The following is a 16,143-nucleotide window of genomic DNA, read 5'->3' as shown; positions in this document are numbered from 1 at the left end:
CTAGGCTCTCAACTTACTATTTTACTTCGAGAAACAGGACAGCATCACACAGATGCCAAGCACATGATTGGCACAAAAGCACTCTACAACACCTAGTACTTCAGATACAGGAGTATCTCCCCCTCCCCCTCATCATCATGAAACTCTAAATGGGTAAATTACCAAAGCAAGCATCTTGCCAGCCTTTCAAGAGAGACACCCTAGAACTAGGCAAAATCACACCACATGTAATATTTAAAATGTCAGATTAATGAGAGCAAATGGGAAGCATTTTCTTTAAGCAGAACCTAAATGTGATGTGTGGGAGAACTTCACAGAATGTTAATTATTTATCAAGCAAATGTGTGGGGGTCACAGCTCAATGTGGCATGTGGCAAGCATGCCAAAGAAGCTAAGGGCACATTACATAACAACACTGTTGGGGTGTGAAATATCACCCTCCAGGAAAGGTATCTCTCTTTACAGACTACAGTTCACCATGCCAGAACGACTATATGTTTCTATACACAAAGATACTATGTATACAAGATACTACAAAATATTTCCCCAACCTAAAATGAGGGACATGATCACTTTGCTGCCCATGGTATTTGAAATGTGGCTGGCATTAAGTGGTGGATATTTATAGTCACTTAAGACCCTTATTTTAGTGATCGCAAGAATTTATTTGTAGCAGTATTCCTTTTTTTAAGAAACTTAGTAAGTTATAATTCATACCACAAAACTGACTCACTTAAAGTGTGTGATTCAACAGCTTTTCATATATTAACAGACTTGTGTAATCATCACCAAAATCAACTACAGAATACTTGTTTCACCCCAAGAAGACACCCATATTCATTAGCCATTGCTCCCCATCCCTCTCCAAACCCCCAATGCAAGAAGCCATCAATTTACTGTCTTATTATAACAGATATGCCTGTTCTAAACATTTCATATAAATGGAATCAATATGTTTATGTTCTCAAGGATGATCACGTTATAGCACATACTACTTCTTTTTAATTGCTAAATCATTTTCATCATATGGATATTTCATAGTGATCCATTAATTAGCATACAGACATTGGGTTGTTTCCACCTTTTGGTTGTTAAGAATAATGCATCTATGACCATTTATGTACATGTGTTTTGGTATGCTTTTGTTTTTGTTTTGTTCGTAGCACTGGGGATTGAACCCAGGGCCACACATGGTAGTCAAGCACTCAAACATTGAGCTACACCCCCAGGGTCACATGTACACATTTTTGCATAGACACACATTGTCACTTCTCTCATATAGCTATCTAGTGGTCGAATTTCTGAGTCAAATAATGAAGTTATGTTTAACTTTCTGAAGAACTGCCAACCCGTTTTCCAAAGCAGGTATGCCATTTTAAATTTCCGCCTTCAGTGTATGGGGGTTATAATTTTTCCAGATCCTTGCCAACACTTGTTACCAGCTGGCTTTTTACTTTTTTGATATTAAACATCTTCCAAGTGCTTATCTGCCACTGTATATTTTCTTTGGAGAAAGGTCCACTTCACATCTTTTGCCCATTTAAAATTTTAATGTGTCTTTTTATTATTCAGTTGAGTTCTTTATATATTTGAAAATAAGTCCCTTAACAAACACGATTTTCAAGTACTTTCTCCCATTCTGTAAATTTGTGATCTACATTTTTTTTTTTACTGTGTCCTTAGCATGTGTTCTTAAATGCTGCCTTTTAGCTAAGCAAATATTCGGTTACCTTTTAGTGAAACGAGGGGAAAGCGTGAAGCACATATCCATCTAAGAATTGATAAAAAGCAATGATGGCCAGTTAGTCTCCACCCTGTTCCCTATGAGTCATGATCCCCTTTGGTCTCAGTCATAAGGATTACAACAGCACATAGATGCTAGAAATAAGGCAGATTCTCTAACCTAAGAATTAAAAGCCTCCTATGTAACTAGGTAAAACTCTATTCAAGCCAGTAGTATGAACAAAAGTCGCATCTGCAATCTCTGGAAAGTGTCCCTACAGCAAAAGATGACACTCCACAATAAATGGGAGCAGGCATCTTGAACCTGAGGTACCCGGGAAGGTGAACCATGTGCAACAGGAAGCCAAGATGTGACACTGAAAAGCTTACATCAACCCTGACCTGGCCAACTCCAGCTTCCCACACAAGTGAAAAAATAAATTCTGACATTCGTTAAACAATATTGACTTTTTCTGTTATGCGCAGCCAAACCTGATCTGAACGATGCCACAATTAAGTAAATGCTCTTAACATCTATACAGATCAGATGGAGTCCAGGCTCCACTCTGCAGCTTGTTTGTATCACCTACCATCACAATGCTACCTGACTATTCTTCTTATAATAAAAAGTAAAAACTACACTTGGCAAGAGGACACTATTTATACTAAATCTATGTCAGCAACTTTGAAACTGCTACACAATAGGATCCCAATAGGAACTCCATATAAACACATTTACAATATCCACACACACCCCCAGGCAGAATGCAAACACTGGAACTCACTGTACCAGTGTAATAGAAAAAGTACAGCTGACTGACAGTTGCTTGATTGAATCTAATCCCAGTTCTATGACTTCTAAGCAACACTTCAATTACATTTAATCCAGTACAAATTTGGTGAATGCCCACCATATATAAAGCACTATATTTGGTACTATAGTACCCAGCAATGCAACATGAGATAGGCTTTCTATTCCCATGGAATTCATATCTAATACACAAAGAATAACTTGCTTATAATTCCTAGTAGTCTACAATGGCCAGGAACCAGGAAAACAGGTAAGAGACCATCTCATTTATACTTCTAATTAATGCCTTCAAGCTCCAGAATTCAAGACCTCAATGTACATTCACCCCCTCATCCTAATCCCACTAGTTTTTGTTCCACAAGTGAGTAACACAGATAGGTGGGGGGGGCTACTGCCCACCAACAAAGGGAACCTCTTCCCCTGGCAAATACTATCCACTGGTAAGAGCTAACACAAATAGATATATTCCCGTTTAGAAATGAAAATTTAAAATAACCTGCAATTATTTTTAAAAGCTTAATTCTTAAGACTCATATGATATACTATGAACATTACAAATAATTTTCCAAGCTAAAGCTTTAGAAAAGACTAGACAAAAAAGCTTGTTTTTGTTTTGTTTTAGGTACCAGGGAATTGAACTCGGGGGCACTCAACCACTGAGCCACATCCCAGCCCTATTTTGTATTTTATTTAAAGATAGGGTCTCAGTTGCATGTTACCTTGCTTTTGTTGATGCTGGCTTTGAACTTGTGGTCCTCCTGCCTTAGTCTCCCAAGCCACTGAGATTACAGGCATGCACCACTGCACCCGGCAAAAAACATGTATTTTCATACATTGCTGATAGGACTGCAAATTGGTGCAATCACTATGGAGATTTCTTAGAAAACTTGGAATGGAACCACCATTTAACCCAACAATCCCACTCCTCAATCTATACCCGAAGGACTTAAAAACAGCATACTACAGGGACATAGCCACATCAATGTTTATAGTAGCTCAATTCACAAGAGCTAAACTGTGGAAGCAACCTAGGTGCCCTTCAACAGATGAATGGATAAAGAAACTGTGGAATGTACACACAATGGAATATTACTCAGCATTGAGAATAAAATTATCGCATTTGCAGGTAAATGGATGGAGTTGGAGATTATCATGCTAAGTGAAGTAAGCTAATCCCAAAAAACGAAAGGCCAAATGTACTGTAAGTGGATACTGATCCATAATATGGGGGTAGGGGAGATAGACTGGGCAAAGGGAAGGGAGAAGAGGAGAAGGGGTATGGGGGCAGGAGAGGTGGTGGAATGTGATGGACATTATTACCCTTGGTACTTGTACGACTGCACATATGGTGTGATGCTACATCATGTACAATCAGAAAAATGAAAAGTTGTGCTGCAATTGTATACAATGAGTCAAAATGCATGCTGCTGTCATATATACCCAATTAAAATAAATTTATAACAAAGCATACATTTTGCTTTGGACCCAAAGCTATGAAGTTAGCCAATATGTATATGTATACATATATGTATATGTATATACACATACATATTTTGATGATACACATATGTAATACTAAATTTGTATACCCCCCAAAATTCTGGGGACTAGGGGTTTAGCTCAGTGGTAGAGCACTTGCCTAATATGCATGAGGCCCTGGTTCCTTCTCCAGCACCACAAAAAAATAAAACCCCTTGGAAAATTTAGAAAAAACAAAGTCCCCCAATTCATTGACTGTTTGAAATGCCTATTAAACATCCCAGGGGAAGACTGAGTAAGCAGCTGGATATAAGAACCTGGAGTTCGGGGAATAGATAATGAATTTTGGAGTTATCACTGTGTGAATGAGGCTAAGGCACAGAAAGATAGTATCAAATGTTTTCTTTCACAGGTAGGATCTAGAATTTTTTAAAAAAAGACCTTAAAGTAGTGAAGAGACTAGTAGGAAAGTGGAAGGGGACCAGGAAGATGGGCAAGAGAGGGATAAATCAGAGTGGGTGATAGGATAAAGGATATGATCAAAACATGATATATGCATGCACAGAAATGCCACAGTCAGCCCCATTGATTTGTATAACTAATATGCATTCATTGTTAAGGTTTAGGAATGAGGCATCCTTCAAAAGCTAATGTTTGAGGCAAGAAAAACATTTTCAGATGTGAAATTATTAGATTATGAGACATATAACCTATTCAGTGGATTGGTCCATTGGGTATGGATTAACTGGGCAGTAAATGAAGGGTATGTCTAAAGGAAGTAGGTTATTGGGGTATGCCTTTGGGAGTTATATTTTGCCTTGGTGAGTGGAGTTCTCTCTGCTTCATAGCGGCCACATCCTGGACTGTTTTCCTCCGACATGCCCTTTCATCATGATGGTTTTCTGCCTTGTTTTGGACCCAGAACTATGAAGTTAGCCAAGTGGGGACTGAAACTCTGAAACAGGGAGCCAAGATAAACTGTCCTTCCTCCAAATTTCTCCACTCTGATATTTTGGTCACAGTGACCCAAAAACTAAAATATTTTTTAAAAAGTAAAAAAGAAAAAGTTAAAAAAATAAACCCATAAAAATATAATAACAACTTGAGGGACCCTTGGGGTAAGTGAAAATGTTCTGTGTCTTCACTGTAAGAATATTAATACCCTGAATATGATGTTATACTCCAGTTTTTCAAGAGGTTACCATTGGGGGAAACTGGGTAAAGGGTACCCAGGATTCATCAATTGCATGCAGATCTACAAAATTAAATAAACATGAAATAGCCTTAAAAAAATACGAGAGGCAAGATCATAAGGAAACATAAGGAGAGAAGAGTCCCAAGGACAGAGCCTAGAGAACTCCAACATCAAGAGGTCTAGGAAATGAGGACCTGGTGAAGTAATACAAAAAATGCAAAAGACATTAAGTGGGAGAAAAAACAGTGCAATATCCTTGAACTAAGTAACATGATGTATCCTGGAGGAGAATGCAATGGGCGTGCCAGATTGCTGTCAGGAAGAGCACGAGCGCAGAGAATTCACTGTTTGAAACAACAACATGGAGCCCACTGATGACCTCAGGAGAGGTGGAGGCCTGACTTGAGAGAGCTCAAAAGATAACAGGAGAAAAGCTGAGCTGCAGATACGATTGGTTTTTCAATACTTCCTGCTCCATACAGAACAAAAGAAATGGGTCCCATGAAAGGCAGGGGTAGTTCATTAATGATGGTGGTAGTAGGTTTTGCTTTTCTAAAGATGGATGAAATAGGGCTGGGGTTGTGGCTCAGTGGTAGAGGGCTTGCCTTGCACATGCAAGGCCCTGGGTTTGATCCTTAGCACCACATAAATATACGTAAAATAAAGGTATTGTGACCAACTATATAAAAATAAATCTAAAAAAAAAAAGATGAATGAAATAACAGAATTTTGTATGTTATGGGAGGCCAAACCAATGTTAACGAAAGGTGCTTGAGAAATACTGTGGGGCAACAGGAAGAGGACAGGAAGAGGGAGTGGGAAGAACAGAACAGAACAGAAGCTTGGCCTCAGGAGCACAGGCAGTTCACACAGTAAGGGACAGTAGGCAGGATGTCTGCACTGATGGTGGAGGTGGGTTACACGGCAGCAAGGGGCGCCTTAGCACTTCTCTCTTCATAAAGAAGATAGGACATAGTCTTCAGGAAAGGCAGGCAGTGCCAGACGCTCAGAGAAAGAAAAACGAAACATTGGTTCACTAGGAGAATGAAGGAACTAAGAAAACACGCACAGGGTAGCACTGAGGGCCTTCAGGCCAGTGGGCATGAATCGGAAGGGACCCAGTGAACACGGTAGAACGTGTCTTTAGAAGGAGAACAGACGAAACTGAACCTACTCAAGTTGGGGCTGTGCAACAAGTATAGCCTAGAAGGAAAGGACAGTGGAGTCGAGGGCCCCGAAAAGGGAGCAACTGGGGACTGGCTTTAAGCGTTAAACTAGTTAGGAGTCTGGAGACATGAGGGCTAAGTCATGGCAAGATCAGTTCACTTGAGGCCTTTATTGGGGAATTTAAGGGTACTTACTAGAAAAAAAGAAATCAGGGAGGGATAGAAGGTGGTGTCAGAAAAAGAAAGGCTTGTGATCAAGACTGGCAAGAGAATGTAGTCACTATAATAACAAGATTTAAGAACAAAGGATTCGTTATGGCAAGAGTGGTTGAGGTCACTGAAGGAGAGGAGTCTGGGCATCATGAAGAGGATCCTCTAAAATGATACTGAAATTATCAAGAATTTTTAGAAGGGAAGAACTGGAGATGACCATACAAGGAACTAGAGATTCCACAAGCAGTTCAAAACACAGAAAAAAAATTACAGATAGAGAGATTTGAGGAGGTAAAACCATGAGAAGGGATGAATCAATGGATGGATGGATGGATAGATAGATAAGATAGGTAAGATAGGTAAAATAGGGAAAGAAAAGACAACCATAGAAAAATAATGTTTAAGAAGCAATAATTGAAGCAGAAGACCAAGAAATGTAAAGAGAACCCCAGTATCACTGTTCTAGAAGTCAAAAAATAGATGAGTTTCAGGAGATTGAAGGTGAAGGCTAGGTCAAACACTAGGGTAGCAGTAAGAACTGCACTCCGTTCCCTACCGGGTTTCTTTTCAGTGACCCACAGCAAGCTAACTCAACATCACCAAATCCGAGTTCATTATCTTCCTTCTCCTCAATCCAGGCTTTATTCCATGTCAGTAAGTGAGCCCATCAAGTTGCTCAAGGCAGGACGCTTCCCCTCCACTCCTGCACCCAGTCACCTCTAAACCTTGCACCGACCCTGCAGCTTCTGTTCCCACGGCCACACCAACCACGACCCTCTCATCTTACCCACTTACCCAACGTTCTCCATTCTTGGCATCTCCAAACCTTTCTCTGCTTTGCCAGAGCTAGCTTTGAGAAATCCAAACATGCCACTTGCTGTCTGCTTAAAACTGCACCGATTAAGCTGGAAAGCTTCAACCTCAGGTCCTTGCCCCTTGTCAAGCCTCACCTTCTCTCCCACTCTCCGTGGCTCTGCTCCAGTGAGGCTGGGTGCCTCTGGGGACCTCACGCAGGTCTCATCCTTCTCTGTTTCAAGACTCCACATATAACTACTCCCTTGGCCTGAACTGAGTCTCATTCCTTGACTCCAAATAATCCCAAATGATCAACCGAGACACCAGATCTTCAGCATGCCTCTCTTCAAACACAGACTGGACTAGGTCCCCTGGCCAGGAGTTCCCAGAAAGGTGGTCTGGGTCTCAGTAGAAATAAATTACAAATCCACAAGACAAAGAAAACCCAGAGGGTGGGGCCCAGGGCCTCTCCCTCCATAAGGGAACTTTTTTGTTTAATATAGTCACAGCTTTTAAATATATAGTTTAATATATTTACTTTTTGTTGAGTATTTTACAATATTTATATTGTAAAATTTCATTTGAAATGACAATCTCCCTATATAGCAGTTCAAAAACTGCTAGAACAGATGACCTGTAAGTTCCTTCCTCCCCAGTTCTAAGAATCTTCTTGCAGTATTATCCTTTATTTTCGAAAATAACCACAAAGTAACCCCAACCTTCCCGAGGTACAATCAAAATAAGGATCGGGGTTGCTACAAAGCATCTGACATAATCCTGGTCTCCCAGAAGATACAGGGCTGGGCAAAAAAACCACAAGTCACATTGAGACAATGTATGAAGAACTAGGAGTACCTGCTTTCAAAACAAACCAGGTTCACCTCCTGCAGCATGCTGCCTGCTCACCTTGGCCAAGGATTCAGAAGCATCCTCATCACTGATCTGCTGAGGTCCATGTCATAGTGGCTAAGAGCTCAGCCTCTGAGGCAGTACAGAGGCTCAAAACTCGGCTCTTTCCAGGCACAGTGTCACATGCCTGTAACCCCAGCAGCTTGGGAGGCTGAGGCAGGAGGATTGTGAGTTGAAAGCCAACCTCAGCAAAAGCAAGGCACTAAGCAACTCAGTGAGATCCTGTCTCTAAATAAAATACAAAATAGGCTGAGCTCAATCCCCCATACTCTGCCCCAAAACAATTGGAGGCACAAATAGATTTTTTTAAAATGGTTAAAAAAAAAAAAAAAAAGTCAGCTCTCCCACTCAATAGCTTGACCATTCTGCCACAGTTTCTCACCAAAAAAAAAAAAAAGAAAAAAAAATGGAAACAATAATAGCCACCTGACAGAGAGATGCTCAAGATTAAATAAGACACAAGATTCATAGCACTGGCACCTAAAAGTCAGCTATAGGTATAATATGGAGTGAATCTCCCTCTGAGGTTTTTGGTTTTTGTTGGGTACTGGGGATTGAATCCAGGGGCACTTAACCATATAGCCACATCCGCAGCCCTTCGCGTTTTTTATTGTTTTGAGATAGTGTTTCATTTAAATCGCAGAGGCTAGCCTCAAATGTGCAATCCTCCTGCCTCAGCCTCCCAAGTCACTGGGATTACAGGTGTACACCACCACACCTGGCTCATTGAAGTTATTAACAAGTTCCTATTGACTTAAAACTTAAACCTCTTTTCTACAACATTCTTTTTCTTTCACAGTCTTGGCAAAAGGCTTATTTGCCTACTTGTTCTTTTTGTGGTTGTGACAAATATATCATGGTGCTTAAGGTCACATTTTTATGTGCCTGGCATTTGATTCATTTACCAGAAAGTAAAGCACAGATCTCCCTTCCCTGTACTAGACTTTTTTTTTTTTAATTCTTCTTTGGGTTTTGACTGTTGAGGTTTTTTTAATTAATCTCATTTTATAAACTTTCATTATACAAACAAGAAACATCCTTATCTAAAAACCACTCCTGCCAAAACTGGGGCTGGCAAGGAATCCCTGTCTAGTCAGAGAGTCAAACAGAAATGTTCTCTGAAGACCATGATTTTCCTTGGCCATATAGGCAGACACAGAAATCAATGCCAGAATAGCAGTGATATTGACAGGCGCACTATTTTCTTGTTTTACTTCCTCTGACAGTTTTAACCATAGCTGAAATTAATACAATAAGAAAAGCAACCAGTCTGTGAATAGATAAGGCAGGGTTTGCATGAGATCCTCCATCACACGGTATAGACACAAACTCACACAACCCAAAATGAATTTGGTTCTGCATCACCAGCTCCCTCCGCCACACTCTCCTCTCTCTCATTCTCTTTTCCTGCTATGAATTAGACTCGGATCAACAGTGAAATGCTATGACATTATTAAGTGACAAGAGAAGTTAGGATAAGTTGAAACTTCATCCAAGTCACTCCACAGCCGTACATAGTGACCGAGACTAATGGACTTACCATGAATACACAGCCCAGAAATATAACAACAGAGCACTCTTCAGGACATGAAAATCAGTTGCAATTAACCTCTGTTTTTTTAATCATACTTTTAAATTTTTTCATCACATCCACTCATTCCCCAAACTTACCGGTCAGCAGCTTCTATGTCAAAACAAAACCTTCTGTCAATGGAGTCCGTATGCCTTTTGGTGCAGTCTTTCAAAAAGAACACCTCTCCATCGCCCTGCAAATAAGCATTACATTCTCAAAACTACAGAGCAAGCATCTGCACTCCAAGCCGCCAATCCTGGGGGAGCCAAGGTTCAAAATTTTAAGTCCCTTCTCTTTACCCTGATCTCTTTCAAACAAACACAATTTAGAATCTAAACTGTTAATCATTTTTGTCATTGTCCTGTTCTTAAGGTTTTCTAGCTCTTGCCGACTACAGTAACATTTAACCAGACTGGACCGATGCCAAGTTTAAAAGGTAAATTAACATCAATTTCCAGATGCTAGGACTCTATTCTCCTCTTTTCTAAAGTGTGCAACTTTGTTTTACTTCATATCATATCATGTCATACCATATGTCTGAGTCAATATGTGACTGCCATAGTTTAGATGTGAGGTGTCCTCCAAAAGCTCATGTGAGAGACAATACAAGAAAGTTCATAGGTGAAATGATTGGGTTAAGAGCGCCTTAACCTAATCAGCACATTGATCCTGATAGGGATTAACTGGGCAGTAATTATAGGCAGGCAGGGATGGCTGGACAAGGTGGGTCAATGGAGGCATGCCTTGGCGTATATACTTCGTCTTTATTGAGAGGAGTGCGCGCTCTGCTTCCAGCTCCCATGCCCCGAGTTGCTGAAATCCACCACACTCTTCCAGCGTCATGTCCTGCTTCACCGCAGGCCCCATAGAATGGAGCTATCCTTCCTTGGACTGAGACTTCTGAAACCATGAGCCCCAAAGACACTTTTACTCCTCTAATTGTTCTTGTCAGGTCTTTCGGTCACAGCAGTGAAAAAGCTGACTATAACAGTGATCCTTTTTGACTTATAAACATTGCAACCGCACATGGAGCAACCCAAAAGTACATCAAGGGCCCTACGTCAAATATAATGACCATGGAAAGCTGAACCACTCAATCTACGCAGTTGTTTCCTGAGGCAGTCACTGAGCTTATCTTTACTTATTTTTTCTTTCTTTACTATAATGCACTATATTTCACTAACCACTGTTTAATTCAGCTTTTTTGCTACTGTGACTCAAGGACTCGATCAGCACAACTGTAGAGGAAGAAGAGTTTATTTGAGGGCTCACGATTTCAGAGGTCTTAGTCCATAAAAAGCTGGTTCTGTTTCTTGAGGCTCAAGATGAGGCTGAACATCACGGTGGAGTGTGTGGCAGAGGGAAGCTGTTGGCATGGTGACCAGGAAGCAGAAAGAGAGCATTTCTACTTTCTAGATGCAAAATGTATACTCCAAACAAGTCCCACCCCCTCCAGCCACCCCCTATCACTTCAGTTACCACTCAGTTAACCCGTATCAGGGCATTAATTCACTGATTGGGTTAAGATTCTTATAACCCAATCATTTCTCCTCTGAACCTTCTTGCATTGTCTCACACATGAGCTTTCACCTCACATCCAACCCATGACAACCACCTCTTCTAAGAACATGAGATAAAAGAAAATGGGAGACAAAAGCAATGCAGGTACTAAGTAAACAAAAACCATAAGAAGTCTGAGTACACACTTCTAGAACACTTTATAGAATGAGGATCTAGAATATTTTAAAACATTCAAACATACAATTTTAAATCAAATTCTAAAATATACTTATTATTCTTATTATGAGGGTAAAACAGAAAGATGCCACAAAGCACAAGTGCCTTAAGACTTGAATTCACTTCAACAGAAAACTCAGTCAAAGCCAACGCTCAGTCGTAACCCCATCTGCCTCCCAGAGTGACATCCTTGTGTCGTCTCCACTGCAGGACCCAGCACTGCCGTGTCTAATTCATTACTATGTCATATGTTTTTATTACAATCTTTCTTACACTTTTTTCAGACAGAAGCCAAGTATATTTAAACAGAAGTTAGCTTGGGTTCATTCTGTGTTCACCTAACCACACCCATCCACCCAGCAAGCCGTGAATTATCCTGATTGCTTAAAATGTGCGGCCAATCATGTTCACTATGAGGGAGAAGAGCTTTGTCTCCAGAGCATAGGTTAATGTTTTAAGCTGTACCTTCTGTTTACAACACAGAGATCGCCTTTCCCACATAGCAATGCCTGAGGTCTGCTTACTCTGTTCTTACTGTTGTGCTTTTCTTTACTGTTTACTTCTTTGGGAGGAGTAGTTAGCTGAATGAGAAATACCTAAATGAGAACTCTGTATGAATTCACTTCAACAGAAAACTCAGTCAAAGCCAACGCTCAGTCGTAACCCTTTATAGAAAATGAGTAAAATTCCTTATAGAAACCTCTACAGTGGTTCAGGCTCTGAACATACCATAAGTGTGCAAATCAGACCTCCTGTGAAAACACTAGGGGACCATTCAGTCACAGCAGCTTACTGTGTTTACTTTACAAAACCAGTGACATAAAAGGAATCAACAGGGTCTGTTTGTTTGTTAATTCTGACTGCAAAGACCCATGAATGCAATTGCAAAAACACAACTGTTCTCTTTGGGGGCCTATTTGGAAACAATAGAAAACAGATTTTAATCCTAAAAAAAAATAAAATTCATTTACCTGTAGTGAATAAAAACCATCAAAATGACACCCTCCCCCACAAAGAATCTCTTCCACATAGAACAAAGTAAATCCAAATACGTACAAGCTTCCCCCCAGATCTGTGCTCGAATGGGATCATGTTGAACTTCTTGGCTGCTTTCCGATACATGCAGTAGTGTTTGACCCAGCTGGAACCAAACGGAGCAGGCCCTTCAACAAAAACATAACTTCCATGTTTTTCTTCATAAATAAGCAGATATGCATAACTCTAAGCCCATTACTAAGAAGATAATCACAATAAATAGCATCCAGTACAGTTCAATAAAACGAATCAACAACACTGATTTCTAATAAAAGGAGAAAACTAGGGAAAATAAAAGGGCCCAAAGAGGTCCTTGGAGACAAGATTATAAGACATTTTCTGCAAAAACACAAGTGATTTAAAAGCATACTTTTCAAACAGTGTGGTAGAAAAAAATAAGCTATCTCACAACTGAAAAATCTCTTCATTTGAGGCTCTATTTTGAGTGTTGTAGGTATTAGGAGCTCACAAGAGTTCCATGTGATGTCTGGAATGGTTTAGGATTCGATTCTTGCTCCTCAAAATGACAGAACTGTAGAATTACAGTGCTGAGGAGAAAACACCCAGTCTAGAAATCCATCTAGTGCTCTAAACCCACTAACAGCAAGCACCCTGGCAACTGCTGCCCTTGGATAATGGCACAATCGAGGCTTTGGAAGTGAAATATGCATGGCTGGGGTGGAGCTCAGAGGTACAGAGCTTGCTTAGTATGTTTTAGGACCTGGAACTGATCCCCAGCTTTGAGGAGGGCGGGTGGGGAGTGAAATATAGAAATGAAGAGTAAGGAATTTAAGGGATTCCCAGCTCTAGTGCTCCTTCTCTTTGGAGAAGTCTGTATTGCTTTTACAATAAACCTGCTGCTAGCTTTCTTAAAAAAAAAGAAAGAAAGAAAATTAAGACTCGACAGGGGTAAGCAGACCATACATGCACCAGAACATTCTCAAAATCCCCTTAACTCTTTTAAGTCAGTATTCCCACCATTAGAGCTCCTCCTCACTGTGTCTTTGTCAGGGGTACTCAGCATCTGAAATAGCACATGCCAATAAAAGTCTAGTCATCAGGGCTGGAGGGTGCAGCCCGGGGTAGAGTATGTGCTTAGTATGCACAAGGCTCTGGGTTAAATTCCCAGCTGCAGCAACAACAAAAAGTCCAGTTATCATAAATCAAAGCTTAGGACAAAGCTGACAATTTACCAAGAACTCTAAAAAAAGAAAAAAACATTCAAACACCATAATTTCCTACACAAATGAACCTATACCTGAAAATTAAAAAAAAAAAAAAAACTGAGGAGGCTTAAAAGAAAAAGGTTCATTTAAAAGGAATGTGTTCAGGCTGGGGTCGTGGTTCAGTGACAGCTCTCGCCTAGGAGTGAGGCACTGGGTTCGATCCTTAGCACCCCATAAAATAAAGGTATCGTGTCCACTCACAACTAAGAAAAATATATTAAAAAAATAAAAGGAATACATTCAACTCTAGAGAAACCTATTTATGGTATCTTGGTGGGATGAGGCAGTTGAAAGGGTTTACCAGACCACAATAAAAATTTCATGTCAGATGATTATTGATCCAAAGATCTCAATTTGAGAACTACTGGGGTTTGTGTAATAACCAGTGTTTGTATTTTTGGAGATATTGCATGGAGAGTTCAATTAATTTAAAAAAAAAAATCTCAAAGAAGAAATGATTATGTTCTTGTCTCTTTAATATACAGACACTTAAGCTTCAAGCAAATGCCTAAGAAACAACAAGGCCAAATCTCAGATCAGAGTCTCTGCACCCAATCTCAAGGTCTTCCCTCTAATTAAGCCACCATGCCCTCCTTACCCCACCAGATCCTACTCAGCAAGCTCTGAGCATGGTGGCCAATGAGGCTCTCGCCCACCCAAGTGGCAACTTGGACGTCAGTCTCAGACTCTCAATCCAGCACTTATTAGCCCTGTGATCTGGGGAACACTGTGACCTCTGCCTCCATTACTCATTGATAAAGAGGATAGTAACACCTCATAGCATTGTTTTATGAATTAAATGAACACAGCATATACAGAGTTAAACACAGTGCCTGGGCTACAGTAAATTAGAATTTAGCCACTATCATTTGTGTTGGTTTTCTTCCAGTCTAATTTGAGCTCAATTTCTCTCAAAGTAAGTTTAGTAAGTTATGAATGTCTCAAGTTCCCTGTGATTTTCACTCGGGCATATCGTACATATAAGAATTCTAACATTCTTGTGACTCTATCCTAGATTTTAATTTAGTTATTTCAAATTCAATTTTAAAAACTGGAATTGAGATGAGAAGTGAAGACTGTGGCATTTCAGATTAAACAAGGGCAAATGGAAAAAGCATCATGATCTCCTGATGACCTAGACCATTAGCTTCAATTCCAAGCATGGAGGGCACATAACCTGTTCCCCAAGTACTGCCCACTACTAAACTGGTCAAAGTCCTGTGAATCAGGCACACTTAACAAATGAAAATTATAAATCCCTGTAAGTACAGGTAAGGATGAGAAGGGAAGACAACAGTAAATGTAGACACATTTCATATTCTCTTCCTTTCTACTAACTAGCAACAGGGTTCCATCACAGAAGAATCTAATTTGAAGAGGTTAACTGTTTAAAGAGACACCAAATTTTTAAAGCTTGAAAGAGATTTGACTTATTTAATTTTCCAAACATCACCACCAAAGGTGCTGCATATTCACAACAGCAGCAATTGCTATGGTTTGGATATGGTTTGTCCCCCAAAGATTTCTGTGCAGGAAACTTGGTCCCCAAAGCAACCATAATGAGATGATAGGCCTCTAAGGATGATTAGGTCATAAGGCTCCGTCCATGGGAGGGATTGATGTAGGACCAGGTTAGTTCTCACAGGAGTAGGTTATAAAGTGAGGTCAGTCTGGGCTCTTGGCAATCTTCTGCATGTGGCCATTTGCCTTTCTGTTTCTTTACCATCTTATGATGCAGCTTTTCAGCCACCAGAATCTTAAATCAAATAAACCTTTATAAACTATCCAGCCTCTTGTGTTTTGTTAGAGCAACATAAAATGAACTAGAAAAAGCACCAAGACTAAAAACCCTGTAAAATAAATGAGGGTGCCACATGGGAATATTTTTTATAATAACCATCTGCAGTCTTTATAACTTTAGTAAGAATAAAGTATCTGAGATGGTGTGGGTAGAAATGGTTTGAAGAAAGAGAAAGATACCCATCTGGATCTTAACATGGGGAGAGGCAAGGTTGAGGGGAAGGGGAGGGTATGTATGTATGTATGTATGTACGTATGTATGAAGTATTTTTCCCAAACAAAATATGCCCCTCAGGACAGGAGAGGGGCAAAGAAAGAAATAATTTCCCCCAAACGCCACAGTAATTATAATAAATAGTTTTAAATACAGTCTGTGGGGTCTTGGTTCTAGAATCTCCAATGTCCCCCCAATCCATACCAAAACCCTGGGATGCTCAAGTCAGTCCCTTGTATCAAATCGCATGTTATCTGCATAGAACCTA

At 40.1% G+C, this 16,143-nt stretch overlaps 1 protein-coding gene across 1 annotated transcript in view; it reads right to left on the bottom strand.

Annotated features, from left to right (window-relative positions):
• Positions 1 to 16,143, bottom strand: part of Arhgap10 (Rho GTPase activating protein 10) — a 302,252-nt gene that overhangs the window by 163,339 nt on the left and 122,770 nt on the right. The window contains exons 9-10 of the mRNA XM_026392727.2: positions 12,657 to 12,763; positions 9,962 to 10,056 (exon numbers count right to left, since the gene is read on the bottom strand). Coding sequence (XP_026248512.1) covers positions 9,962 to 10,056; positions 12,657 to 12,763 — 202 coding nt within the window. The remainder of the gene's footprint in view (positions 1 to 9,961; positions 10,057 to 12,656; positions 12,764 to 16,143) is intronic.

The sequence above is a fragment of the Urocitellus parryii genome, chromosome 10 (genome assembly GCF_045843805.1).
Source record: "Urocitellus parryii isolate mUroPar1 chromosome 10, mUroPar1.hap1, whole genome shotgun sequence".
NCBI classification, from domain to species: Eukaryota; Metazoa; Chordata; class Mammalia; order Rodentia; family Sciuridae; genus Urocitellus; species Urocitellus parryii.
Note: the sequence above shows the minus strand (reverse complement) of the source record. Positions and strands in the feature narration are given on the sequence as shown.